We start from the raw sequence: 26,814 nt of genomic DNA, 5'->3' as shown, positions 1-26,814 counted from the left end.
CCAATAGGGGGGCTTCTTGTTTGTTTTTGCTAAAGCCTTTTTGTGTAATAGACATAATGGGTGGAATTTAATGTCCAGCCTCCCAGAAGCGAATTAGAAGGCTGGTAGATATTTGGTTGCCGTGCTGGGACCCCACTGTCTTGCTGCCTTCGCCTGATTAAACCTGGGTCAGGAAGACTCATGGACAGCCTTCCTGCCCAGATGCCAATTGAGGCCCTAAAACAGGAAATTAATACCCACTTAATAGCTTCATCCCGCCACTGCTAGTAATCAAACAGTGGCAGGCAGGAAAGTAACCATGCAAAAAGCCTGTGCAGGCACCAGGGAGGTCTGATCAAGGGACCTAGCATCTGGGAGGATGGCCAGGGTGGGGAGGGGAATAAACACAGTCACACCTGTCCTTGCACCCAACACCCACCTTCCCGCCACCCCCCACTCCACCCTCACTCATGGTCTGGGGTCTCTCGTTGATCCCAGGCCTCTGGTGAGTGCATTACTGGCAGCTACCACCCAATGGGGCTAAGCAATGGAGAGCTGCTAGCCTCTGATTAGCTGGCAGCTCTCGAGGGGTCAGGATTTCCAACTCCACAGTCTTTAATCCCCTGCAAGGCCCAACACTGGTCACTTAAGTGCCTGAATTCGGTATGCTTTCCCCAACAGGGGTGAGATAAGGGCTCCCTTCCATTGGTTCTCGAGCCAGTGCGTGAGATTCCCCCAGCGCAAACATTAAATTCTGCCCAATAACAAAGATAATGTTATTAAGTTGCATCTCTCAATGTTTTTTCACATTCTGAATTATGTCATAATGTAGCATTACTAAACAAGGTTTACTTCTCCTCCTCCCCCAAAGCTGCCTTCTTCAGTATTGATGGGCATTGTGCTGGTATTATTTCCACAATTTATATCCAACATGCAATACAATAATATTTGCGGTGTCAACTTGCCCTTTGCATATTAAGCAGTGAACTTCAATTTGTGGAAAATGTAATTATATCGCTAGCTAAATGATTTATAGCTACAATAAAGAAGCTGCCCTACAATAAAGAAGCTGCCTCAATTTTCTTCTACTTATGGAGGTTCTAGATAACTAAAGGCTCGAGAAAGAAAAGATCCAATGTAACGGATATGTATTTGGCTAAGGACACGAGGAGAGACTTGATTATTATTTGTAAAGTGGTGGCAGACATTGAGAACATGACTGAATGCTGAGGAGGCCCGACTGGATTAGAACCAGTGGCGCACCAACACTCATTGAAGGTAATAAACTAAAGACTTAATTACATTGGTTGCTCTGGGATTATCTGTATGAAAAACATTGTGAGCAGCAGCCATTATTGCTTCAGAAAGCAGAGGGTAGTGCAGTTGATGTAGTCTATATGAATTTCAGCAAAGCCTTTGACAAGGTCCCACATGGGAGACTTATAAAGAAGGCAAATGCACATGGGATACAGGGTAATTTGATAAGGTGGATTCAAAATTGGCTTAGTTGTAGCAGGCAGAGGGTGATGACAGAAGGATGCTTTAGTGACTGGAAGCCAGTGTCCAGTGGCGAACCACAGGGATCTGTGCTCAGTCCCCTGTTAGGTCATTTATATAAACGATGCAGATGACTATGTGGGGGGTAGGATTAGTAAATTTGCAGATGACACAAAGATTGGCCAGGTGGTTAACAATGAGGTTGAGTGTCTTGGGCTACAGGAAAATTTAGATGGGATGGTCAAATGGGCAGATAATTGGTATTTAACCCTGAAAAGTGTGAAGTGATACACTTTGGAAGGAGTAATATGACAAGGAAGTATTCAATGAACGGCATGACATTAGGAAGTTCTGAGGAACAAAGGGGCCTTGGCGTGTGTATCCATAGATCCCTGAAGGCAGAGGGGCATGTTTGTGGGGTGGTGAGAAAGCTATAAGGGACACTTGCCTTTGTCAATCGAGGCATAGATTACAAAAGTAGGGAGGTCATGTTGGAGTTGTCTAGAACCTTGGTGAGGCACTACTGTGTGCAGTTCTGGTCGCCACATTATAGGAAGGATGTGATTCCACTGGAGGGGTTGCAGAGGAGATTCACCAGGATGTTGCCTGGGATGAAACGTTTAAGTTATGAAGAGAGGTTGGATAGACTTGGGTTGTTTTCGTTGGAGCAGAGAAGGCTGAAAGTTGACCTGATCGAGATTATGAGGGGCATGTACAGGGTAAGGGCAGCTGTTCCCCTTAGTTGAAGGGTCAGTCATGAGGGGACATAAGTTCAAGGTGAGGGGCAGGAGGTTTAGGGGTGATGTGAGGAAAAACTTTTTTACCCAGAGGGTGGTGACGGTCTGGAATGCGCTGCCTGGGAGGGTGGTGGAGGCGGGTTGCCTCTCATCCTTTAAAAAGTACCTGGATGAGCACTTGGCACGTCATAACATTCAAGGCTATGGGCCAAGTACTGGTAAATGGGATTAGGTAGGTAGGTCAGGTGTTTCTCACGTGTTGGTGCAGACTCGATGGGCCGAAGGGCCTCTTCTGCACTGTGAGATTCTGTGAACTAACCTCTAACTTTTCCTTCAGCTGGGTTGTGGTAAATATTATAGCCAATTCTGTCTGGAATTTCAGAGAACTCTCGATAAAAGGTTGCGGCGTAAACTTATAGCAGTGAGAATTCAAGATGAAACATGGTACAGGCAGCAAGAAACAGCTGGCATTTGCTGGCGGAATGACACCAAAGTGCTAAGAGTGAAGTATCTTAGTGTTGGGACGTCTGGCATTTCTACTTTATATTTTTTTTTAATTATTCATTCACAGGATGTGGGCTTCGCTGGCTGGGCGAGCATTTATTGCCCAGCCCTAGTTGCCCTTGAGTTGGTGGTGGTGAACCACCTTTTGAACCACTGCAGTCCATGTAGTGTAGGGAGGGAATTCCAGGATTTTGACACAACAACAGTGAAGGAACGACGATATATTTCCAAGTTAGGATGGTGAGTGACTTGGAGGGGAACTTCCAGGTGGTGGTGGTGTTCCCACTTAACTGCTGTCCTTGACCTTCTAGGTGGTAGTGGTTGTGGGTTTGGAAGGTACTGTCTAAGGAGCCTTGGTGGATTTGTGCACTGCATCTTGTAGATGGTACACACTGCTGCTACTGTACGTTGGTGGAGGAGGGAGTGAATGTTTGTGGATGTGGTGCCAATCAAGCGGATTGCTTTGTCCTGGACGGTGTCAAGCTTCATGAGTGTTGTGGGAGCTGCACTCATCCAGGCAAGTGGGGAGTATTCCATCACACTCCTGACTTGTGCCTTAGAGATGCTGGACAGGCTTTGAGGAGTCAAGTGGCGAGTTAGTCTTCACACGATTCCTAGCCTCTGACCTGCTCTTGTAGCCACAGTATTTATTTGGCTCATCCAGTTCAGTTTCTGGTCAATGGTAACCCCCAGGATGTTGATAGTGGGGGATTCAGTGATGGTAATGCCACTGAACATCAAAGGGTGATGGCTGGATTCTCTCTTGGAGATGGTCATTGCCTGACACTTGTGTAGCGCAAATGTAACTTGCCACTTGTCAGCCCAAACCTGGATATTGTGCAAGTCTTGCTGCATTTGGACATGGACTGCTTCAGTGTCTGAGGAGTCACTGAACATTGTGCAATCATCAGCGAACATCCCCTCTTCTGAACTTATGATGGAAGGAAGGTTATTGATGAAGGAGCTGAAGATAGTTGGGGGTTGGACACTACCCTGAGGAACTCCTGCAGTGATGTCCTGGAGCTGAGATGACAACTCCAACAACCACAACCATCTTCCTTTGTGCTAGGTATGACTCCAACCAGCGGAGAGTTTTCCCCGATTCTCACTGACTCCAGTTTTGCTAAGGCTCCTTAATGCCACACTTGGTCAAATGCTGCCTTGATGTCAAGGGCAGTCACTCTCACCTCACGAGTTCAGCTCTTTTGTCCATGTTTGAACCAAGGCTGTAATGAGGTCAGGAGCCAATTGGGCCTGGTGGAACCCAAACTGGGAATCAGTGAGCAGGTTATTGCTAAGCAAGTGCCGCTTGATAGCACTGTTGATGACCCCTTCCATTACCTTACTGATGATCGAGAGTAGACTGATGGGGCGGTAAATGCCGGGTTGGATTTGTCCTGCTTTTTGTGTACAGGACATACCTGGGCAATTTTCCACATAACCGGGTTGGTACCAATGTTGTAGCTGTTATGGAACAGCTTAGCTAGGGGCACAGCAAGTTCTGGAGCGCAAGTCTTCAGTACTATTGCCGGAATATTGTCAGGGCCCATAGCCTATGCAGTATCCAGTGCCTTCAGTCATTCCTTGATACCACGTGGAGTGAATCGAATTGGCTGAAGACTGGCATCTGTGATGCTGGGGACCTCCGAATGAGGCCAAGATGGATAATCCACTCGGCACTTCTGGCTGAAGATTGTTGCAAATGCTTCAGCCTTGTCCTTTGCGCAGCTGTGCTGGGCTCCTCCATCATTGAGGATGGGGATATTTGTGGAGCCTCCTCCTCCAGTGAGTTGTTTAATTGTCCACCACCATTCACGATTGGATATGGCAGGACTGCAGAGCTTAGATCTGATCCATTCTTGTGGGATCGCTTAGCTCTGTCTATCACTTGCTGCTTATGCTGCTTGGCATGCAAGTAGTCCTGTTTTATAGCTTCACCAAGTTGACGCCTCATTTTTAGCTATGTCTGGTGCTGCTCCTGGCATGCCCTCCTGCACTCTTCATTGAACCAGGGTTGATCTCCTGGTGTGATGGTAATGGTAGAGTGCGGGATATGCCGGGCCATGTGGTTACAGATTGTGTTCAAGTACAGTTCTGCTGCTGCTGATGGCCCACAGAAGCTCATGGCTGCCCAGTCTTGAGTTGCTAGATCTGTTCGAAATCTATCCCATTTAGCACAGTGGTAGTGCCGCGCAACACAATGGAGGGTATCCTCAATGTGAAGATGGGACTTCAGCTCCACAATGATTTTGCAGTGGTCACTCCTACTGATTCTGTCATGGACAGATGCATCTGCAGCATGCAGGTTGGTGAGGGTGAGGTCATTTGTTTATCCCCCTTGTTGGTGCCATTATCACCTGCCTCAGACCCAGTCTTGCAGCTATGTCATTTAGGACTCAGCCAGTTCAGTCAGTAGCGGTGCTACCGAGCCATTCATGGTGATGGACATTGAAGTTTCCCACCCAGAGTATATTCTGTGCTCTTGCCACCCTTAGTGCTTCTTCCAAGTGATGTTCAACGTGGAGGAGCATTGATTCATCAGCTGAGGGAGGGCGGAAGGTGGTTATCATCAGGAGTTTTCCTTGCCCATGTTTGACCTGATGCATGAGACTTCATGGGGTCCGGAGTCGATGTTGAGGTCTACCAGGGCAACTCCCTCCCAACTGCCGCCACCTTTGCTGGGTCTGTCTTGCTGGTGGGACAGGACATATCCAGGGATGGTGATGGAGGAGCCTGGGTCATTATCTGTAAGGTATGATTCCATGAGGATGACTATGTCAGGATGTTGCTGTTGACTAGTCTGTGAGGCAGCTCTCCCAATTTTGGCACTCGGCCCCAGGTGTTAGTAAAGAGGACTTTGCAGGGTCGACAGGGCTGCAATTGCCGTTGTCATTTCCGGTGCCTAGGTCAATGCCGGGTGGGCCATCCAGTTTCATTCTTTTTTGTGTCTTTGTTTGTTTGTTACAACTGAGTGCCTTGCTAGGCCATTTCAGGGGGCACTTAAGAGTTAACAGCACACAGCTGTGGGTCTGGAGTCACATGTAGGCCAGACCAGGTAAGGACGACAGTAAGGGCATTAGTGAACCAGATGGATTTTTACAACAATCAGCAATGGCTTTGTGATCATTATTGGGCTTTTAATTCCTGATTTTTTATTGAATTCAAATGCCACCATCTGCTGTGGTGGGATTCAAACCCGAGTCCCCAGAGCATTACCCTGGGTCTTTGGATTACTAGTCCAGTGACAATACCACCGCGCCAGCGCCTCCCCGCTATATCAATGGACTTGGACTTAAAAACCCAAAACAAAAGCTACAGATGATTCTAATCCCAAGCTGAGGGAAGGAAAGGAAGCAAAAGGAAACCACAAATATTGGCACACTCCCAAAGGTCACAATCCTGACTACTGGAAAATGTTTTTATTTAATATACACAGCAACAGAAGGAATATACCAATAAGTTAAAACATGCAGAAAAATAAAGCTCGTGGAATCCTCGAGGCTGTTCTTGCGACACACATTATGCCTAAAACCATCAAAAATCTGTTGACTTCACAGACATCCAACGATCCTCTGAGATCGCAACTTGAAATTAAGCCCTTGACTTTCTCCTTCCTTTAATTCAAATATTTTATTTCTGCCAAGAATCAGAATGCAGCTTTCCATTCCTTTACCTGCGTTGAATTATGATCACGATCAACCATTAACACGAAACCCAGGCTACCAGTAGAGGCATCTTACCTCTCTCTTCCTCCATCATCTTAGGGACATAACGATTCATAACAAATATGTTCATACTATGCACAAATGTTGTGCTTGTAATAAATGTGACTTAATGTTCTGCTTTGTTTCTCAAGTGTACATGACATATGCTTTCTTTCCCCCAAAAACATTGGTTTTCCAGGGAAAACATAGTTACACCAAAATAAAGCATTCTTGAACTTGGGGATTAAATTTCACATACCTCATTGTTGCTATAGCGGGCCAGCTCCGAGATGAAGCGCATGTGGTCTTCTCGGATCTGAATCATTTGTTCAACAATGTTGTACTGGGGACTGCTACTGGAAGATGTGGAGGCCCACCTTAAGCAAGAACACAGCCACAATTGAGGGAAAACTAAAACCATAAAATTGCAAGCAAATGTTGATTAAGCCCAAGATTAACAGCACTTGTAATCTTGAATGAATGGTCCTGCTTCCAATGTAACATATTTGAAAGCAGCTCCCTAATTTCCTTCTCAAATATGTTCAGTCTCCCTTATTTTTAACTTTAAAGATACAAAATTCATTGAATATTGGAAAGGTTTTCTTCTTGTTAAAATTACAAGTACCTCCTGAACATGCAGTGCAGTGTTTTAAACCTATGCAAAAAATTATTTTACATATTCAGCAATATTAATGCGAGATTTTTTTTACATTATGGAGATTTATGTTTTTACATAATGCTTTATGTGTGTTCCACTTTGAAATTAGAAATAACAGAAATGATTTGATTTAATACAAATATTCAAATGAAAATCCAACAGCAAGAATAATTTCACAGTTATGGAAGCCAATGCATCAAGCTCAATGTTTCCATAAGCTATGTACAATCAAAGCTACCCATGCAATTCAATTTGAGAGAAATTTCTGTTTAAGTGCTGCCCCATTCTTGAAAGGCAGACAGGTCAAAATGAGGGGTATCCATTGATTCTCATATCTCAACTATTCAATCGAGGATGTTTGCCATCCACAGAAAACTTTCATCCCTCTGCACATAATATAACGCATTGTTAAACATCTGACTGCCTCCATGTTATGGAAAAGTAAGGTTCATGAGATTTGTTAACTCTTTTCTTTATACTCATTGAATTGGAGTTTAGCACTAGGGAATGGAACATATGTGGGTGTTAACATCCAAGAACTCCTAGGGTAAGTACATTGCACTCAGATTCAAGGTGAACTTCTCTGCTACAATACATCTCGGCGTGAAACTCACAAGAGTGCCACATTTTTTAGGCAAAGCAACATTTTTTCCCCCAATTACCACCCTAGTCATCTTTTTGAGCGAGACTGCTAGTTGGTGCTAAATATGGGATAGTCTTGTGCTGCAGGCCCCAAATTCATTAGCAACTGGATTTAAATTGCTTAAACACGTCCCAAAGAAATTGGCTAAAAATCACTCAAACAAGCTTCCCAATTTCAGTGGGTAATGTCAGAAAGATAATTTTCATAATGTTATTGGAATTTATTATAGAGTAATTGAATTAAAGACAGCTGGTCTGAAGGCTTTGATGTAACAGAAGATGAGCTAGGTTTGAAATGTTAAGTAGGTAAACATAGGGGTAAAGAGAATATTTACATTTTTAAATAAACCTAGCCAGGAGAAATTGAAATACAGCATGTTTATTTTCCCAAAGATTGCTTGTAAAATTATTACTATGATAGATTTTATTATTAGAGAGGTAAAAGTCTAAAGACATAGTGAAACAGTGGGAATTTTGCATTCAAAGGGGAAAATATGTATAAAGGAACGAAGGCTGTGTATAAGGGCATATGAGAAAGGGATCTAACACAAATGTGAAAAGCCTGCAGCATCTAATCCCAAAACTGCTGTCTACAAGGAACTGAAACTGAGAAAAACTCATCTTGAATTCAACTGTTCAGGGTAGTGTGTGTTACTTTGCCTGGGTCTTTTAAAATCTGTGTGTCTCACTGTTGCCTTAACGGAGGTTTACATTAATTAGGGATTTAGAAGTCATCATAGCAGTAATTTGTAGATCTGTGAATGTGCTTAAAATCATTTCTTCTATCAACAAAGGTTTAATTTAGTTTTATAAGAAACCTATAAGACCTGGTGGCCTTTTTACTGAATTCAAAGCCCACATCTTGAAATAAATACAAATTGCAAATAGTTGTGGCAGCTGCTTTAAGTTTCCCTCTGGTATTTGGGCAGCTTGGCATTTACCATCCGCCTGCCATAACAGTAAATATACCACATCGTATGGGCATGAGTTATACAGAAAGCCCTAGCTGAGGAATGTCACTATTTTTTCCTTTGCAACAGAAACTGCTATTTGCATTTATTTCCACAACAGCTTACAATGAGTAAGTACTGGTATGTTTATATCTTCAAAAGCCAAATGGCTCAGAATACCTACCTTGATTTGTTTTCCTCATAATGTGCACTTGTCTTGATGTATCTGGCCAACTCGATTTGCATGTCACCAAATAATGGTACCACCTGCAATTGCTGCAACATGATGGAAATAATATTTGAAGGAGGCCTTTATGCACACATTGTAACTACAGCATTTCGTTTCAGTTTAAAGTCAAAGTTGTTTTCACTACTATGGTCGCTCTCAAGTGTCACAAAACGAAGAAAAAACTTTTGGGGATTACATAAATTTTCCTTACTCTAGATCACTAGCTTCACAAAGAAATTCTAGGTACAGCCCTCTAGTCCAAAGGCCAATCAGCCATTGCTTACTTTCAAGTCTTAACAATAGCAACTGGCAATTTAGCAGTCGGAGACAACATGACCAATCTAGGCACTGCCATCTACCTGGCTTGCACACAGCTACGCTTTCCAGTAGTGCTCACTGCAGTTGAATAGATGTGAGAATCTTAGCTGACTTTTTCTGCTGCCTTAGCCAAAGGGTGCAAGAACCAATCAAATCATCCCTTAGTGCTAACCAAGGAAACACTAAAGGATCCTGTTACACCAGTTAATCAAAGGAGGACATGATTCAGTTACACATTGCCTTTATGAACACGGCAATTGGGGAGAATAGTGAATATTTCACATTTGACAGTTCAAGAAATGATGTAGTGTGGCATGGCAGTAAAGTTGGGGGGGTGGGGAATGGGCAGTTAGGGGTAAAGATAACAATCCAATTAGCAGCAAGGTTATCCACTGAAGATTGCACAATAGGGGAAGGACCATGGTGCATAAAACATTCAAGCCAACAGAATTACTTTTGTGAGGCAACTGGAAAGGAAATGGGAGGCTGAATTGTTTGGGGAGTTCAATATAAAATTAGAAAAATTATCTAATTTTTTTTTGTTCATTCTTGGGATGTGCACATTGCTGGCAAGGCCAGAATTTAATACCTATCCCTAATTGCTAGGCCCCATTTCAGAGGGCAACTCTGAGTCAGCCACATTGCAGTGGGTATAGCAAGCCACTTAGTTGTATCAAGCCATGAGAAAGTGTAAAAGGAATGAAACTGGATGGACCATCTGGCATCAACCTAGGCACCGGAAATGACAATAGCGCACCCAGCCCTGTCAATCCTGCAAAGTCCTCCTTACTAACATCTGGGGCCTTGTGCCAAAATTGAGAGCGCTTCCCATAGACTAGTCAAGCAACACCCTGTCATAGTCGTACTCACCAATTCATACCTTACAAACAATGTTTCTGTGGAAGAATAAAATACATCTACAGGACAACTAAGGGTTAAACGGTTAAAATCACAGTGGAATACTACAGCACAGTTCCCTCTTGGTTCTCGCAGGCACACCTGCAGCTGCCAGATCATTGAGCAGTAAAGGAGGAAAGGAGTATCATAAACAAGCTGCCTGGAATCCTTGACGCAAGGATGGGATGTCTGCCCCAACACAAAGGGACAGGATCAAGCGATGGTCATTTGTGTTTTAGCATATTCACCCCCTAGCACTATAGATAAGGTCAAGCAGGGTTATCTATTCTCTGATAAAAACAAAAAAACTGCGGATGCTGGAAATCCAAAACAAAAACAGAATTACCTGGAAAAACTCAGCAGGTCTGGCAGCATCGGCGGAGAAGAAAAGAGTTGACGTTTCGAGTCCTCATGACCCTTCGACAGAACTTCGACAGTTCTGTCGAAGGGTCATGAGGACTCGAAACGTCAACTCTTTTCTTCTCCGCCGATGCTGCCAGACCTGCTGAGTTTTTCCAGGTAATTCTGTTTTTGTTATCTATTCTCTGTCTCATTTCTTATCACCAGATGGGCTCCTCCTAAGATCCTGGGTAGTCGTAAGCTAGAATAGAGCAATTGTATACTGCATGCCGTAAACAAGGATTCGCAATGTAATTAATTATTGAAGGTTAGACAGTTTTATCACCTTCAGGCTCTTTGATATGTACAACTTTTACTATAACTATGTGTGTACTTTGATGCTTCTTCAGAGTGTCAGCTAGCTCCACTATAAGCTGCTGGGCTCTCCATGATATCACTATTTTAATAAAAGGCTTCCGAGACAAACCTCCTGGGTCTGAGTGTTCACTCCGATTTCCGCGACAGTTTCAGACACCATCAACATGATCCCTAGGCATATCCTGTCTCACCAGCAGAATAAACCCGCTATAAGTGGTATACAGTCGGTAGGGAGTTGTCCTGGGAGTGATCAACATCAACTCTGGACCCCTTGATGTCTCATGGCATCAGGTCAAACATGGGCAAGGAAACCCATTGCTGATTACAATTTGCTGCCCCCTCTCAACTGATGAATCAGTACACCTTCATGTTAAAAACCAACTGGAAGAAGCACAGAGTATGACAAGGGCACAGAATGTACTCTGGGCGGGGCTCTTCAATGTCCACCATCAAGAGTGGCTCAATAGCGCCACTACTAACGAAGCAGGATGAGTGCTAAAGGACACAGCTGCTAGAATGGGTCTGTGGCAGCTAGTGAGGGAACCAGCAGGAGGGGAAATCCTACTTGGCCTTGTGCTCACCAACTTACTGGTTGCAGATGCATCTGTCCAAGACAGTATTGGTAGTAGTGACCTCTGCACAGTCCTGTGAAGATGAAAGTTGAGAATACCTTCCATCGTGTCGTTTGGAACTACCACCGTTCTAGGGCCAGATTTTGAACAGAAGTAGCAACTCAAAATTGGACATCCAGGAGGCACTGTAGGACACCAGCAGCAGCACGACTGGATCCAACTACAATCTATAACCTCATAGCCTAGCATATGCCCCATTCTACCATTAACAAAGCTGGGGTCAATGAAAAGTGCAGGAGGCATGCCAGAAGCAGCATCAGGCATACCTAAAAATGAAGTGTCAATCTGGTGAAGCTACAACACAGGGCTACCTGCATGCCAGACAGCAGAAATAGCATGCAATAGTGAGCCAACAAGCAACAGATCAGATCTACGCCCTGCAGTCGTGCCACATCCAGTTGTGAATGGTGGTGGCCAATAAACAACTAACCAGAGGAGGCTACACAAATATCCCCATCCTCAATAACGTGAGAGCCCAGCAAATTGGTGCAAAAGATGTGGCCAAAATATTTGCAACCATCTTCAGCCAGAAATGGTGAGTGGGTTATCACCAGCATCATAGACGCCAGTCTTCAGCCAATTCAATTCACTCCACATGATATCAAGAAACGGCTGATGGCACTGAGTCCTGACAACATTCTGGTAGTACTAAAGACTTGTATTCCAGGACTAGCCACAACCCTGGCCAAGCTGTTCCAGTGCAGCTACAATGCTGACATCTGCACGACTATGTGGAAGATTGCCCAAGTATATCCTGTCCACTAAAAGCAGGACAAATCCAATCCTGCCAATTGCTGCTCCAGTCTACTTTCGCTCAAAGTGATGGATGGTGTCGGTGACAGTGCCATCAAGTGGCTCTTACACAGCAATAGCATACTCACTGACGCTCAGTTTGGGTTCCACCAAGGCTATTCAACTCGTGACCTCATTATAGCCTTGGTCCAAACATGAACAAAAGAGCTGAACTTCAGAGGTGAGGTGGGTGTGACTGCTCTTGACATCAGCATGTGAGCGAGTGTGGGATCAAGGAGCCCTAGAAAAACTGAAGTCAATGGAATCATAGGCAACAAATGCCAACCTAGCCAGCGCCATCCACATTCTGTGAAAGAATTTTTTAAAATAATCTCGTAACATAAGCATTATGCTACCACTCTCTTCTAATACTGTTATTCAGGAGATACAACTTTTTCTTTATTACCTTTGGTTCCAAACATTAAGTCGGCAGAAAGACTATTTATTCATTAGCAGGATGTGTGCTTCACTGTCTGGGCCAGCATTAATTGTCCATCCCTACTTGCCCTTGAGAAGGTGATGTTGAGCTGCTATCTTGAATCGCTGCATTCCATGTGTACCATAGGTACACCCACAGTGCTGTTAGGGAGGGGGTTCCAGTATTTTGACTCAACAACAGTGAAGGAATGGTGATATATTTCCAAGTCAGGATGGTGAGTGGCTTGCAGGGGAACTTCCAGGTGGTGGTGGTCCCATGTGTCTACTGCCCTTGTCCTTCTGGATGGTAGTGGTGGTGGGTTTGGAAGGTGCTGTCGGAGGAGCCTTGCTGAATTCCTGCAGCAGGCTGCTTTGTTCTGGACTGTGTCAAGCTTCTTGAGTGTTGTGGGAGCTGCACTCATCCAGGCAAGTGGGGAGTATTCCAACACACTCCTGGCTTGCGCCTTGTAGATGCAGGACAGGCTTTGGGAAGTCAGGAGGGGAGTTACCCGTTGCACGATTCCTAGCCTCTGACCTGCTCTTGTAGCCACAGTATTTAAATGGCTAGTCCAATTCAGTTTCTGGTCAATGGTAACCCCCTAGGATTTTGATAATGGGGGATTTAGTGTTGGAACACCAAGGGGCGATAGTTGGATTCTATCTTGTTGGAGATGGTCATTCCCTGACACTTGTGTGGCGCGAACGTAACTTGCCACTTGTCAGCCCAAGCCTGGATATTGTCCTGGTCTGGCTGCATTTGGACATCGACTGCTTCAGTATCTGAGTCATCGTGAATGGTGAACATTGTGCAATCATCAGCGAATATCCCCATTTCTAAACCTTATGATGGAAGGAAGGTCATTGATGAAGCAGCTGAAGATGGTTGGGCCAAAGATATTGCCCTGAGGAACTCCTGCAGCGATGTCCTGGAGCTGAAATAACTGACCTCCAACAACTACAACCAGCTTCTTTTTGTGCTAGGTATAACTCCAATCAGCAGACAGTTTTCCCTGATTCCCATTGACTCCAGTTTTGCCAGGGCTCTTTGATGTCACACTCGGTCAAATGCTGCCTTGATGTCAAAGCCAGTCACCCTCACCTCGCCTCGGGAGTTCAGCTCTTTTGTCCTTGTTTGAACCAAAACAAAAACAGAATTACCTGGAAAAACTCAGCAGGTCTGGCAGCATCGGCGAAGAAGAAAAGAGTTGACGTTTCGAGTCCTCATGACCCTTCAACAGAACTTGAGTTCGAGTCCAAGAAAGAGTTGAAATATAAGCTGGTTTAAGATGTGTGGGGGGGGGCAGAGAGAGAGAAGTGGAGGGGGTTGGTGTGGTTGTAGGGACAAACAAGCAGTGATAGAAGCAGATCATCAAAAGATGTCAACAACAATAGAACACATAAGTGTTAAAGTTGGTGATATTATCTAAACGAATGTGCTAATTAAGAATGGATGGTAGGGCACTCAAGGTATAGCACTAGTGGGGGTGGGGAAAGCATAAAAGATTTTAAAATATTTAAAAATAATGGAAATAGGTGGGAAAAGAAAAATCTATATAATTTATTGGAAAAAAACAAAAGAAAGGGGAAACAGAAAGCGGGTGGGGATGGGGGAGGGAGCTCAAGACCTAAAGTTGTTGAATTCAATATTCAGTCGGGAAGGCTGTAAAGTGCCTAGTCGGAAGATGAGGTGTTGTTCCTCCAGTTTGCGTTGGGCTTCACTGGAACAATGCAGCAAGCCAAGGACAGACATGTGGGCAAGAGAGCAGGGTGGAGTGTTAAAATGGCAAGCAACAGGGAGGTTTGGGTCATTCTTGCGGACGGACCGCAAGTTTACGTTTGGTCTCTCCAATGTAGAGGAGACCACATTGGGAGCAACGAATGCAGTAGACTAAGTTGGGGGAAATGCAAGTGAAATGCTGCTTCATTTGAAAGGAGTGTTTGGGCCCTTGGACGGTGAGGAGAGAGGAAGTGAAGGGGCAGGTGTTGCATCTTTTGCGTGGGCATGGGGTGGTGCCATAGGAGGGGGTTGAGGAGTCGGGGGTGATGAAGGAGTGGACCATGGTGTCCCGGAGGGAGCGATCCCTACGGAATGCCGATGGGGGGGTGAAGGGAAGATGTGTTTGGTGGTGGCATCATGCTGGAGTTGGTGGAAATGGCGGAGGATGATCCTTTGAATGCGGAGGCTGGTGGGGTGATAAGTGAGGACAAGGGGGATCCTATCATGTTTCTGGGAGGGAGGAGAAGGCGTGAGGGCGGATGCGCGGGAAATGGGCCGGACACAGTTGAGGGCCCTGTCAACGACCGTGAGTGGAAAACCTCGGTTAAGGAAGAAGGAGGACATGTCAGAGGATCTGTTTTTGAAGGTAGCATCATCGGAACAGATGCGACGGAGGCGAAGGAACTGAGAGAATGGGATGGAGTCCTTACAGGAAGCGGGGTGCGAGGAGCTGTAGTTGAGGTAGCTGTGGGAGTCGGTGGGTTTGTAATGGATATTGGTGGACAGTCTATCACCAGAGATTGAGACAGAGAGGTCAAGGAAGGGAAGGGAAGTGTCAGAGATGGACCACATGAACATGATGGAGGGGTAGAGATTGGAAGCAAAATTAATAAATTTTTCCAAGTCCCGACGAGAGCACGAAGCGGCACCGAAGTAATCATCGATGTACCGGAGAAAGAGTTGTGGAAGGGGGCCGGAGTAGGACTGGAACAAGGAATGTTCCACATATCCCATAAAGAGACAGGCATAGCTGGGGCCCATGCATGTACCCATAGCCACACCTTTTATTTGGAGGAAGTGAGAGGAGTTGAAGGAGAAATTGTTCAGCGTGAGAACAAGTTCAGCCAGACGGAGGAGAGTAGTGGTGGATGGGGATTGTTCGGGCCTCTGTTTGAGGAAGAAGCTAAGGGCCCTCAGACCATCCTGGTGGGGGATGGAGGTGTAGAGGGATTGGACGTCCATGGTGAAGAGGAAGCGGTTGAGGCCAGGGAACTGGAAATTGTTGATGTGACGTAAGGTGTCAAAGGAATCACGGATGTAGGTGGGAAGGGACTGGACAAGGGGAGAGAGAAGGGAGTCAAGATAACGAGAAATGAGTTCTGTGAGGCAGGAGCAAGCTGCGACGATCGGTCTACCGGGGCAGTTCTGTTTGTGGATTTTGGGTAGGAGATAGAAGCGGGCCGTCCGAGGTTGGGCGACTATCAGGTTGGAAGCTGTGGGAGGAAGATCCCCAGAGGAGATGAGGTCAGTGACAGTCCTGGAAACAGTGGCTTGATGTTCAGTGGTGGGGTCATGGTCCAGGGAGAGGTAGGAGGAAGTGTCTGCGAGTTGACACTCAGCCTCCGCGAGGTAGAGGTCAGTGCGCCAGACAACAACAGCACCATCCTTGCCAGCGGGTTTGATGACAATGTCAGGGTTGGACCTGAGAGAATGGAGTGCAGTAAGTTGAGAGAGAGACAGGTTAGAATGGGTGAGAGGAGCAGAGAAATTGAGACGACTAATGTCGCGCCGACAGTTCTCAATGAAAAGATCAAGAGAAGGTAAGAATCCAGAGGGAGGGGTCCAGGTGATGGGAGAATATTGGAGGTGGGTGAAAGGATCCGTTGAACTGGGAGAGGACTCCTGCCCAAAGAAGTGAGCACGGAGACGAAGATGGCGGAAGAAGAGTTCAGCATCATGCCGAGCCCGAAATTCATTGAGGTGAGGGCGTAAGGGTATGAAACTAAGTCCTTTGCTGAGCACTGAACGTTCAGCATCGGAGAGGGGAAGGTCAGGGGGTATAGTACCAAGGCTGTAATGAGGGCAGGAGCTGAGTGGCCCTGACAGAACCCAAACTGGGCATCAGTGAGCAGGTTATTGCTAAGCAAGTGCCACTTGATAGCACTTTTTTTTAAAATTCATTCACGAGATGCAGGCTTCGCTGGCTGGGCCAGATTTATTGCCCATCCCTAGTTGCCCCTGAGAAGCTGGTGGTGAGCTACCTTCTTGAACCATTGCAGTCCATGTGGTGTAGGTACACCCACAGTGCCGTCAGGAAGGGAGTTCCAGAATTTTGACCCAGCGACCGTGAAGGAACAGCGATATATTTTCAAGTCAGGATGGTGAGTGGCTTGGAGGGGAACTGCCAGGTGGTGGTGTTCCCATCTACCTGCTGCCCTTGTCCTTCTAGGTGGTAGTGGTCGTGGGTTTGAAAGGTGCTGTCGAAGGAGCCTTGGTGAATTCCTGCAGTGCATCCTGTAGATGGTACACACTGCTGCTACTGTGCATTGGTGGTGGAGGGAGTGAATGTTTGTGAATGTGATGCCAACCAGATCGATGACCCCTTCTATCACTGTACTGATGACAGAGTAGACTGATAGGGCAGTAATTAGCCGGGTTGAATTTGTCCTGCTTTTTGTGTACAGCTCATACCTGGGCAATTTTCCACATAGCCGGGTGCATGCCAGTGTTGTAGCTGTACTGGAACAATCTGGCTATGGGCGTGGCAAGTGCTGAGGTAATCTGAAAGCTCTGTGCTAGCAATGCATCACAGAAAAACTTTAGCAACTAGACTGTGAATCAGTTTTATGTTCAGAAGTACCACAGGAGAAGCATTTTTGTTGTTTTGACAGTACAAGCAATAACTGAATTTGTAATTACCTGCAAATATATTTTTGGACTGAACCTGACCACTGGTAACAAGTCTGGGAATATTTATTAATTGACTGGGCAGTCTTGAACCCTTGGGATTACCTAATCTTCCCTCCAAGATCGTTATGCAAAATCCTCAGCTCCTTAAATTATTGCCTCTTTCACAGCCCTCTCATCTCCCACCAAATACCCAACCCTTACTTTAAGGTGCGGCCCCAGCTGTTAACCATCCTTTCAAAAAGACAAATTCCCTGTCAGTGCTTGAGTGTCAGACAGCTCACTAACTACATTGAATAAGACCCAATCAAAATTGTTAAGAACATCATACAAGCGATCACTCAGCCCTTCACCCAATGTATATCAAAAACAAAATGCAGTCCTTTGCATTTAATCTAGGTTTTCACACCACGATCATAAGAATAATACCGTTTAGGTGCAACATTTTGTACCAGTCCAAAAAGCAGGCAGAACATAAGCCACATGATTGTCAACTGAAAAACCCTTTGTGCATTGAAAATTACACACAGATTTAAGTATTACAAGCTGAATCACAGCAGATAGAGCATGCTATGGGAAATTAGTTCCCCATAGGTAAACCAAATACAATTTCAAAAGCCTTGTTGTGCCCAAGCAACCACATATGTCAATTTTATTAGACATCTGCCCTTATTGCATTTGTCTCTGGCTGAACATTGTGCTATCTACTAAGATTGAAAGTCAAAGCAATGGAAAAAGCATAGTGGTTAACCAACTGAGAAGAATTGAGAGATAAATACAGTACCAAATTCTTTTCATTCAAAACATTGGATATCATGTCACTGATGGTTTAATGCCGTTGTTCAAAACAGTGGCCAGATTTTGCAGTACTATATGATGCGGAAAAGTGTTATAAACTTAAATGTTTTTTTTTTTAAAAAAAGGCTGACGAAAAGCACCAGTATTTTTATTGCATATTCCAATCGCTGCATTTTATGTCTCCCTTCAATGCATCATAGATTTAAAATCATCTCACCAACTGCTTCCTATATTCCACTGCAATGTGGTACCCATTTTGTACAAGATTAAGTGGACAGCAAGCAACCAATACAAATGCATGTCAACATTTTCCTCCTAGTTTTCTCAATGTAAAATGTTTTTGACATTCTGAACAGCTTCTAGCTTTTAAATGTACTAAATTTCTAACCTATAATATGCAAGGAGAAAGAAAAAAAAATCAAGACTTCTGACAAGTGAAGTACAATTACAGATACATGCAAAAAATTGACAGTATACCTAGAAAAACACATACATGTAACAGTGGTCAAACTAAAGCAAAAAAAAATTGCGTTGCCCTCATTAGTTCAAATGAAAATAATGTACATCTACTTACCTTAAAAAATTTGTCAATCTTGTTCAAGTTTATTCTCTTCTTGGCATCCAGTTTGTATATATTGCTTACGCTTCCATCCATGAGGTACAGTCCAAAGCCCATCACCTGCAAGAAGTCCCATTTTATTTTAACCTTCTATATAAAATACAATATCATCTAAAAATATTTTCAAAAACCATAAAAAGGTCTTCCTGTATTATATTTGTAGGCAAAGTATAATATTGACTTCATGTTATACAGTCTTTGTACTGAGCTTCGTTAAGATGTTCTACATATGCATTCACAAACAAAAGCGGAATTCTGTTCCCCAACCAATCTCAACAACATGGGAGTGAATATACACCCACATACAGAATATTAAAAAGGATTTAGAAAATGTCCAAATTAATCATCAATTCTGTTAAAGACAAAAGCAAAATACTGCAGAAAGCCTCAGAGTGCATCTCACTCAAGAACCGTTATTCCATGTTGGAAAACGGTGAGGATGAAGGTTCCCCTGGAGAGTGCAGCCAGAGCCAAGTTTACAGCACTGTGGGTGGCTCAGCAGCACAAGGTGGGGAGAAGTAAGAGTGCAAGAGCAATAGTGACAGGAAACTCAATAGTGAGAGGTGCACATAGGCGCTTCTGCGGCTGTAGGCGTGACTCCAGGATGGTGTGTTGTCTCCCTAGTGCCAGAGTCAAGGATGTCACAGAATAGATACAGGGCATTCTGAAGGGAGAGGACGAACAGTCAGAGGTCATGGTTCATATCTGTACAAACAACATAGGTAGAAAGAGGGATGAGGTCCTGCAACAAAAATTTAGGAAGCTAGCTAGCGGACTAAAAAGCAGGACCTCAAAGGTTGTAATCTCTGGATTACTCCCTGTGCCACGTGCTAGTGAGTATAGGAATAAAAGGATAGAGAGGATAAATGCATAGCTGAAGAGATGGTGCAGGAGGGAGGGCTTTAGCTTCCTGGATCACTGGGTCTGTTTCTGGCAAAGGTGAGGCCTGTACAAGTCAGACAGGTTGCACCTGAACCGGAATGGGATCAAGATCCTTGCGGGGAGGTTTTCTCGTTCTGTTGAGGGCGGTTTAAACTAATTTGGCAGGGGGGTGGGATACAGAATGGAGATATAGTAAAGGGTGATGCACAGCCAAACATCGATGAAAAGCTAAGTCAGTCTGGAAGGCAGAGCAAATATAGACCTGTTAAGGCACAAGGGAATAATGCAAGGCTGCACTGCATCTATTTTAACGCAAGGAGTCTTACATGTAAGGCAGATGAATTGAGGGCATTGATTAACACATGAGAATATGATGTTGTTGCTATCACAGAGACAGGGTTGAGGAAATGGCAGGACTGGCAGCTCAATATTACAGGGTACAGAATCTTCAGGTGTGACGGGGGGGATGTAAAAGAGGAGATGGCATTGCATTATTGATCAAGGAGTCAATTACAGCAGTAAGGAGGAAAGGTATCTTAGAAGGTTCCTCAAATGAGGCCATATGGGTGGAACTTAAAAATAAAAAGGGGGCAATCACTTTGCTGGGAGTGTACTATAATCCTCCAAATAGTCAGCAGGAGATAGCGGAACAGATATGTAGGAAAATCTCAGAAACGTAAAAATAATAGGGTAATAATAGTAGGGGATTTCAACTTTCCCAATATTAACTGGGATAGTCTTAGTGTGAAAGGCTTAGAGGGAGCGGAATTCTTGAAGTGCATTCAGGGGAGCTCTTTGAGCCAGCACGTAGAAAGTCCTACAACAGAAGGGGTGGTACTGGACCTAACCTTAGGGAATGAAGCCGGGCAAGTGGTAGAAATGTCAGTGGGAAACATTTTGGGGATAGTGACCATAACTCTAAGATTTAAGATAGTTATGGAAAAGGACCAAGATGGACCGGAAATAAAGGTCCTGAACTGGGGGAAAGTCGATTTCAATATGATAAGAGGGTCTGGCCACAGTGAAATGGAAGCAGCTACTTGTAGGAAAATCTACATCAGGCCAGTAGGAGTCATTCAGAAAGGAAATAGTGCGTGTTCAGGGCCAACATGTTCCCGTAAAGGTGAAGGGTAGGACCAACAAGTCCTGGATGTCAAGGGATATAGAGGATTGGAGAAGGGAAAAAAAGGTTTATGGCAGATACAGAGGACTGAAAACAGCGAAAGCCCTAGATGAATATAGAAAGTATAAAAAAGTAATTAGGAGAGCGAAGAGGGGGCATGAAAAAAACACTGGCAGGCAAGGTAAAGAAAAATCTCAGGGCATTTTATGAATATATTAAAGGGAAAGATTAGGGCCCATTAGGGACCAAAGTGGGAATCTGTTTGTGGAACCGGAGGATGTAGGTGATGTTTTAAATGATTACTTTTCATCCGTGTTCACTATGGAGAAGAACGATGTAGGTATAGAAATCAGGGAGGGGGACTGTGATATACTTGAACAAATTAGCATTGAAAAGGAGGAGGTATTAGCGGTTTAGCAGGCTTAAAAGTGGATAAATCCCCAGGCCCAGATGAGATGTATCCCAGTCTATGTGAGGCAAGGTAGGGGGGGTTGCAGGGGCTCTGACACTAATTTTCAAATTCTTTCTGGCCACAGGAGAAGTGCCAGAGGGCTGGAGGGCAGTGAATGTAGTACCATTATTCAAGAAGGGTAGTAGGGGGAACTCATGTCTAACAAATTTAATTAAATTTTTCAAGGAGGTGACTAGTTGCGTAGATGAAAGTAGTGCAGTTGATGTAGTCTACATGGACAGTAAGGCTTTTGACAAGGTCCCGCATGGGAGAATGGTCAAGATAACAGCCCATGGGATCCAGGGCAATTTGGCAAATTGGATCCAAAATTGGCTTAGTGGCAGGAGGCAGAGGGCGATGGTCAAAGGCTGTTTTTGCAATTGGAAGCCTGTGACAAGTGGTATTCTGCAGGGAGCGATGCTGGGACCCTTGCTGTTTGTTGTGTACATTAATGACTTAGACGTGAATATAGGAGGTGTGATCAATAGTTTCCCAGATGACACGAAAATTGGTGGTGTCGTAAATAGCAAAAGGAAAGCCTTAGATTACAGGACGATATAGATGGGCTGATAAGATGGTCAGAGCTCCAAATGAAATTTCATCCTGAGAAGTGTGAGGTGATGCATTTTGGGAGGACCAACACAGCAAGGGAATACACAATAAGTGGTAGGACCTTAGGAAGTACAGAGGATCAGACGGATCTTGGTGTACATGTCCCATAGATCCGTGAAGGCAGCAGCACAGGTAGTTAAAGTGGTTAAGAAGGCATACGGGATACTTGGCTTTATTAGCCAAGGCATAGAATATAAGAGTAGGGAACTTAGGTTGGAGCTGTCTAAAACACTAGTTAGGCCACAGCTGGAATACTGGGTGCAGTTCTGGTCACCACACTATAGGAAGGATGTGATTGCACTGGAGAGGATACAAAGGGGATTCACCAGGATATTGCCTGGGCTGGAGTGTTTCAGCTATGAAGAGAGACTGCGTAGGCTAGGGTTGTTTTCTTTGGAGCTGAGAAGGCTGAGAGGGGACCTAATAGAGGTATACAAAATTATGAGGGGCATAGATAGGGTGGATAGGAAGAAACTTTTCCCCTTAGCGGAGGTGTCAATAACCACGGGGGCATAGATTTAGGGTAAGGGGCAGGAGGTTTAGAAGGGATTTGAGGAAAAATCTTTTCACCCGGGGGCGGTTGGAATCTGGAACACTGCCTGAAGGTTGGTAGAGGCAGGAACCCTCACAACATTTAAGAAGTATTTAGATGAGCACTTGGCCCATAGCTCTATATGCTATGGCATTTCAAGTACTGGAAAATGGGATTAGAATAGATGGATGCACGGACACGATGGGCCAAAGTTTCTGTGCTGTATAGCTCCATGACTGCAACGCTGGAAATCTGAAATAACAAAAAATTCTGGAAAAACTCAGGTCAGACAGCATCTGTGGATAGAAACAGAGTTAATGCCTCTAATCAATGACCTTTCATCAAAACCACTTGAAACATTAACTCTGTTTCTATTCAAGTTTTATCATTAATTTTGCACTGACACAAAAATGAGGGACGGCTACCTCGTGTGCCTTATGCCATACAATACCCGAGGATTTCGAGCCACATGTGCCAATTCAATTGTATGGGGAGTGTGTTGCAGGGAAGATGCGAAATATGTGGCAACAATATGATAAAACACAAGCGCATAAGCTACTCTCTAGACATCAGCCTATTACATAGTAATATTTAATCTATCTCCAAATGCACTGAAAATGCAAGTATGGTATTATCACTGAGAAAACCCATTTTTAACATATTACTATTCACATGCAATACCTGTTATTCCCATTGGTCCCCCTTAAACATTGTGCAGTGCGAAGTCCTCCACCAGTTTGCATGGACAGTGAAATTTGCCATCCGATACCAATGTAGACACAGCATTTATGACACTATGCACTACCACAGAAGTGATTATGCAATTTGTTCTTGTATGCAAATCTAACAATTGTAAAAGAACTGGGATTTTCACCTTCCTGCACAAGAACTATAATTTCCAAAGAGTTCATACCCATCCAAAGCTTAGACCTATCATTTCCAATTGAACACAGCAACTCCTTCACACACTTGAACCAGAAGTTCAATATCTGGAAAAAGTACTCCCAGTTTCCACCCTAACTTGCCCCAAGCATTCGCTATTTCTTTTTATTAATTCACGTTTTGTGGGCATTGCTGGCATGGTCAGCATTTATTACCCTCAAAAACATGGTGATGAACTGCCCTCTTGAATTCATGCAAGTCGTTGTGGTGATTACATTTTGTCATAGCAGTTTGGTACAACTGAGTGGCTTGCCAAGCCACTTCAGAGGGCAGTTAAGAGTCAACCACACTGTTGCACACACATTAATCCTCCAAGCACGTACAGCAACCGAGCAGAAAATTCAATACTTGAGAAGCATTTCTCTCCTTTCCCACCTCCCATAGAACATATAGTCAGGGCCTGGGACTGTAAAAATCAATACCATATCTAATGCCAACTAAATAAAACATGGTGCCCAAACACTTCTATGATACAGCCGCACCTACCTCCCCCATCCCCAAAACAGACTATAAAGTCTTAATTGAAAAGTGCCATGCCTCACCACCACCCCCAGGCGGAACTTCATATAAGACAGAATGGCACCCCAGTCCCTCCTCGGAAAATGCCCATCTGAGAACACAACAAATTACCACAATTTACCAAATATTAGGGCCACTTCGAGCATAATCCCCACCCCACCCCCTGACAAACAAAGAAAAAAGAAATTAGGCTGCTCATCCCAGAGGGGGTTGAAACAGTGACCTGGGAGCCTGCCCCAGACCCATTTCCTCAGCCAGAAACTAGGGGCCTGGCAGCATATTATCCCTCTAATCCCAGGAAAACGTCAGTGCCTGGCACCAATCAAAGCCTGAATTTCCTCTGCCCAAATAAACCCCTCCCTTCATCCCTCCTCTTTTTCCCCCTCTCTTTTTTCATGCAACAGCTACCCAAGCTCCCATCTCTCTAACCTTCCTTAACCTGAACCTTGCACTTGGCTTTAACCCCCCACATGCATCATCACAAAAGATCGACTCACTACAATTAAATTTGTATGCAAATTTACCAAAGTCAGGGGTCAGACCTCCTTCATTTTTTTTTGGTCATTGGGAGACCAGACCTCCAGTAATCTAAATCCTGCACACAGTAACTAAACTATTAGTATCTTTAGCTTGATATCTATTATATGTCATTTTTTAATGCAGCTCCCTAAGGAAAATAAAAGTTTTATTACGTGTGTAATATATTTCCCATCTGTAGGTTTCTACTTTCTTCCTATAATAGCTATTAAATGCCATTTTCAAGTTATTCTAACAGACTGCTATAGATCTAGCTCTACACAGCCAGCATTAAACACAATTGTTCAAGGAGTAAAACAAATAAAATTATTATAAATCTACTCAGTTACACCACAAGTCACTATACCCATAGTGGGGAGCTGAAGGCATAGGAGTAATATCACTGGACTAGTAATCCAGAGGCAGAGTCTAATACTCTGGGGACATAGGTTCAAACCTCACCATAGAAGCTTGTGGAATTTTAATTCCATTAATAAATCTGGAATATAAAGCCAGTCTCAGTAATGGTGACCATGACCAGTCATCGATTGTCATAAAAACCCATCTGGTTCACTAAAGTCCTTTAGGGAAGGAAATCTGCCATCCTACTTGGTCTGGCCTACATGTGACTCCAGACCCACAGCAATATAGTTGACTTTTAACTGCCCTCTGAGATGGCCTAGCAAGCCACTCAGTTCAAAAGCAATTAGGGATGGACAACAAATGCTGGTTTTTCCAGTAATGCCCTCATCTCATGAAAGAATAAATAAAAAAACCTAAATGTTGTACTGATTTAATTCCATTTGGATGTATTTCAGATACAAACTGTATTATCTTAGATAGGAAAAGTATATACCTTGAGCAGCATGTGTTTCTCGCCAGGAGTAAGGTACATTCTGTTCTCATAATAATCAACGCAAATATTTACAATGTCAGCAAGAAGCTCCTCATAGCCTGGAATGACTTCAAGTTGCTGCTGCAGCGACTGTGAAGAGAATGGTACATTTCTAAGAAATACATTTATTATACAAAACAGTTCAGATAGGACCTGAAGGAAGTGACTTTTTTGGTGATGCATCTCCAATTCATTAGCACCCCATGTAAGCATATATCCTGGGTAAGCTGAGGCATGAAGTATCAGCAAATTACACCACATTGGGGTAAAAAGGAAGAGGCAAGAGTCAAGCCTAATCCTGTCACCAGACTTTCATGGACAGCTTATCAGATAGCATTCAAGAGTAGGGCTTTAATTTATTTTTCCTCTTCCTTAACTTGGAGTGGTGAAGCCATTTTATCACCCTTAGACTCCTTGGCTAAAAGCAGCTAAGGTTGAATATGAGATCTTCCTGGTTGGTATCACAGGACATATGTCAATTGAGTCGGAGAAGCAACCCAAGATTATTTCTATGTTTGAGAATGGCAGAACTTAACTTGTACTAAGAAAAAACTGAGCAACATTCACATAGTCCCCTTCAACTGCAATATGCAGAATGCATTTCTACCAGGTAAAACCTGAGAAAATGTCAGGTGTCAGGAAACATAAAACAGGCTACTTTTCCACTAAACCATAAAATGTTGCATCATTGCCTAGTATGTTGGACAAGATGAACCTCTTGTCTCGTTTACAAACTACTCTTTTAGTGTAATTTAACTCTTCAAACACCAAATTGGTCTAAGCAAAAGATTATATAGCACCCTTCATGCTCTTTGGATGTCCCAAAGTGCTTAACAGCCAATAAATTACCTTTGTGATGCAGTCACTGTTATTGTAGGTCAGTGGGATAGCCAATTTGCACAAAGCCAGATCCTACAAACTGCAATGAGACAAAAGAGCAGCTAATCTGCTAGTTGAGAAATTAATGTTGAACAAGGTTGGGTGAAAAAGTGCCAACTTATTTTAAGTACACCAGAACAGGAAGAGAAGGACATGGTTTGACACCATCTTACAAGTGAAAATGTCACCACTTGAGTCTTCTGCATATAAGTATTTATTCTAATTAAAAAATACTTTGTTTTACATAAATAATTATTTTCCCACTATTTCTCCACTTCGTTTCCAATGCCTGTTGATTTTTATCTTCTTTCTGGGGCAACATGGCATAGTTAGAAGTGCTCTGGATCAGAAATTTGTGGGTTTCAGCTGCACAACTGGAGGTCATCACATTAACTAGACTGACAATCAGTGGGGGTACTGAGTGAGAGCTGCATTTTCAGATGCATTGCACTTTGGATAACTTTAAATCAAAGGTACATTTTTCTTCATAGATGAATGTTAAAGATCAAATGGCATGACTTCAAAATGGAAGTGTGTTCTGACAAATGTTCTTCCCTCAGCAAATACCACAAGAAACAAAATAACTGATGAATGTTCTCCATTCTGTTTGTAGGACTTTGCTACTGAACAGCTGCCATATTTGTCAGAGAACAGCTACTCTGTTCCAAATGTAATCACCATGCAAAATGCTGTGATAAGGCACTATTAACAACAGGAATGTTACTTGTTTTTTCAGTTTCTGCTCTCAA

General features: G+C 43.9%; 1 protein-coding gene across 3 annotated transcripts in view; it reads right to left on the bottom strand.

The window, feature by feature from the left end:
• Positions 1-26,814, bottom strand: part of cyfip1 (cytoplasmic FMR1 interacting protein 1) — a 229,254-nt gene that overhangs the window by 146,623 nt on the left and 55,817 nt on the right. For all 3 annotated transcript variants that reach the window (XM_041198917.1, XM_041198916.1, XM_041198915.1), the window contains exons 8-11: positions 25,148-25,276; positions 18,670-18,774; positions 8,856-8,947; positions 6,681-6,798 (exon numbers count right to left, since the gene is read on the bottom strand). In XM_041198917.1, the coding sequence (XP_041054851.1) occupies positions 6,681-6,798; positions 8,856-8,947; positions 18,670-18,774; positions 25,148-25,276 (444 nt within the window). The remainder of the gene's footprint in view (positions 1-6,680; positions 6,799-8,855; positions 8,948-18,669; positions 18,775-25,147; positions 25,277-26,814) is intronic.

This window comes from Carcharodon carcharias, chromosome 11 (genome assembly GCF_017639515.1).
Source record: "Carcharodon carcharias isolate sCarCar2 chromosome 11, sCarCar2.pri, whole genome shotgun sequence".
Taxonomy (NCBI): Eukaryota; Metazoa; Chordata; class Chondrichthyes; order Lamniformes; family Lamnidae; genus Carcharodon; species Carcharodon carcharias.
This window is presented reverse-complemented; position numbering and strand designations above follow the sequence as displayed.